The sequence below is a fragment of the Centropristis striata genome, chromosome 13, assembly GCF_030273125.1.
Source record: "Centropristis striata isolate RG_2023a ecotype Rhode Island chromosome 13, C.striata_1.0, whole genome shotgun sequence".
Classification (NCBI taxonomy): Eukaryota; Metazoa; Chordata; class Actinopteri; order Perciformes; family Serranidae; genus Centropristis; species Centropristis striata.
In genome coordinates, this window is record NC_081529.1 from 12,069,450 (window position 1) to 12,072,992 (window position 3,543).

Below are 3,543 nucleotides of genomic sequence, written 5' to 3' on the forward strand. Positions count from 1 at the left end.
AAAACATTTATTTATTTTTAACATTTATGTTCATGTTTAAAGATACAAAAATCATATGTAGATGTTCAGGAAGAACTCGGGACGCTCAAAGTGAAGTCGGATCAATAATAGGTATTATGGCCAAAAATGCTTTCTGTTCGAAAGAAATTGCAGTCTGTCCACCTCTGCTGTCACTGGAACAGGTGTCAGTTAATTCTGTTAATTGCTTTGATCTGATTGCCTTTGATCTTTGATGTGATTATAGTTACAGATACACACACACACACACACATGCGCGTAAACGCGCACACTCCTCACACATGCATACACATGCTTCAAACACACGCGCACGCACACACACACACACATACACAGGTAACTTTATGCGATTTTCGCTACACACACACACAAATACACTCACTCACTCACACACACACACACACACACACACACACACACACACACACACACACACACATTTTGAGGTTAAAGGGCATAGTTTGAAATCTCTGAAGAATCCCATCATAGTGTACACACACCGGCAGTAGCCCCCGTGGCCCTTTCAAAATTTCCCCAGAGAAAATTTTCTAGTTAACCTATCATGTCTTCAAACGTTAAACTTTTTGTTTTGACCTTTAATTGTTTAAATATACATATTTGGTCTAATAATACAAGAAATATTCCAAACAGCAGAAGTTACAAGCCACGTGACATAAATCTTTAAACTTTAAAGAAAAATAATTTCAGGAGACATAAGGCGATTTTCATATTAAATGACCTGAAACCAGAATAATCATAATAACATTTAATAAGCTTTAATTTACAAACAGTAGCAAAACTGTGTTGTGTGTATGTTGAATTGGGTAATTATCCACAGATAAAATTAATTTACAGTTAAGTAAGCATTATAATATAATGTTATAATAACTTGAGTTAAAAAAAAAAAGAATGAGTTAGAAGAAAGTGAAAGGATTAAATTAGTTTTGTGGAGAGATTGAATGGAAGACACTCAGAAAGGAGGAGTCAATGCAAAACTCAGATGTCTTCCACCTCTACTTATCTGACTGCAGAGAGGAGGACAGAGGACAGTGGACACACAGTTTAACATGATGGACTATAGGACAGGACTGCTGCTTCTAACTGTCTGCTGGGCAGGTGAACAGTTTCTCAGATATTAATAATATGTTTCTTCTATTAGTGTCAACCGCTTATTTCACTCAATGTTGTTTGTTCTCTTCACAGGTGTTGATGGTCAGACTCTGACAGAATCTGAACCAGCAGTTAAAAGTCCTGGAGGATCTCACAGATTGACCTGTACAGCCACTGGATTCACATTCAGCAGCTACAGCATGCACTGGATCAGACAGGCTCCTGGTAAAGGACTGGAGTGGATCGCTTATATCAACAGTGGCAGCAGCAGCATCTACTACTCTCAGTCAGTCAGAGGGCGGTTTACCATCTCCAGAGACAACAGCAGACAGCAGCTGTATCTGCAGATGAACAGTCTGAAGACTGAAGATTCTGCTGTTTATTATTGTGCTCGAGACTCACAGTGACTGGAGTTGGTTGAGCAGCTGTACAAAAACCTACAGTCCTCATTCTCTCTGGCTGTTTGAGGATAAGCATGTCATATTTATATAGTATTCATATGATATACTGTATTTTATTATTTATATTATATATGTTGCCTGAAATTCTACGTTTTACTTTACACATTTTTTCAAACTAATAAATGACTGTATAACACAACACTTGACAACTATAAGTTCCTAATAAGTTCCTAAACATATTTCCTGAGAAATACTATGAAATTAATAACCATTTCTGTCTTTGTTCCTCCTCACTGGGCTGCTAATACAAAGATCATTGTTGTGTTTTAACAGCAGAAAATATCTTGAAATCAGAGATTATTGAGAGTTTGATGCAAACTGTTTCTGAATATAAAGAAAATGTAACTGCATCTATTCATAAACATGAATAAGTTGGCCATAATAGAAATCAGATCATATTCTACTTGACTTGACTTGCAGGTTTGTCTGCAGATGAACAAACACTCATAACAGAGCTTTATTTAAAATACCTCCTCATTAAAGACAGCAACTGAACAAGAAACAACACTTGTGTATTTAAATTAACTTTCTAATTGTCCAACATTTAATTTACAAACCTTTTTACTGTTTCTAGCTTACAGAGTACTGCAAAGACTGTGGATTGGGAGAATAAATGGACGTTTGAACTGTTTTTCATCTGGAAACTAACTATACTGTTCAACCTGTCTACAATTCTTCATTGTGATATAGAGGAACACTTTCATGTACATTAATTGATAGAAGAAAAAAAACAAGAAAAATGTTCATGAACTACACAACTATAATTCTGCATCTTGTCACAATAGTTGTAGTTCTGAACTAGTTGATCTTCTGATTGTCTGTTGCTTCAAACGGACACAATTTAAATCCTAAAACCTTAAAAAAACCCCTCTTCAACCAGCTGCTGAAATCTCGAGTATTTATTCAAATAATCCTCACTGGTGTGTGCAGTGAAAATGAACTAAATACGAACACATAAATCAATACAATTATATTTCTGTGTTAAACTGATTTAAATTCCAACAAAACTTAAAAAGGAAAAAAAAAAGGTGAAGCCATCATGAAACTCATTTGAGTTAAATTTTAGATGAACAAATCCATCAAAGAAACGTTAAACTAATAATATGATAACGAATAACTATATTTTCGAAATTCATGCAAAAAGAAAAACATGATCATTTCAGATTGTGCTGGTGCATGCTCCATGGAAATATAATTCATTTTTATAAACAAATATGAAGAATATGCTTCAGGAGCCCCTCCCTCCCCATGATGTGCTGATGCAAATGTTCAGTGTGTGCAGTGTACTTGTGTCCTGCTGACTGCTCTTGTACTTTGTGTGGAGCATCAGAGGTCACATCTCCAGCCTCAGGATGATCAACACACTCACTCTTCTGCTGGTTGCTCTCTCTCTGCCCTGTGAGTTCTCCTGCTGACTGCTGTTTGATCTTTGATCAGACAATATGGACTGATGGTCGCTCAGTGATACCAGAAAACTTCCCACATGACTGTCTCACTTTCTTCTGTGGTTCCTCTCTCCTTTCACCTCATCAGGTTGTACAGGTCAGAGCATGGAGTCCATTCCTTCCAGTTCAGTGGTGAAAAAGCCCGGGGAGACTCTCAGTCTCTCCTGCAGGGGATCTGGCTTCACATTTAGCTGCTGCAGCATGCACTGGATCAGACAACCTGCAGGAAAAGCTCTGGAATGGATCGGGTTTGGCAATTCCGATGCCAGAGGAAACATTTATGCCAGCATTGTGAGAGGCCGTGTAGAAATCAGTAGAGATGACAGCAACAGCATGACGTATCTGAGACTGTCCAACTTACAGCCAGAGGACTCTGCTGTGTATTACTGTGCCAAACACACAGTGGTTAAAGGAAGCAGAGAGGCTCTACAAAATCCTCAAACTAGTTATTCTCACAAGTACCAACAGGTGGCAGTAGAAGATAAGAAGTCAGATGACACAAAGGAGAG

General features: G+C 37.7%; 1 gene segment (V, D, J or C); it reads left to right on the forward strand.

Moving 5' to 3' along the window:
* Positions 1–1,085: 1,085 nt before the first annotated feature.
* LOC131982854 (immunoglobulin heavy variable 3-48-like) lies at positions 1,086–1,523 on the forward strand (the record flags this gene model as incomplete). The annotated part of the segment is given in 2 exon segments: positions 1,086–1,134; positions 1,222–1,523. Coding segments are annotated over 2 exon segments (351 nt in total), but the record flags the coding sequence as incomplete, so codon positions are not given.
* Between the last annotated feature and the right edge of the window lie 2,020 nt (positions 1,524–3,543).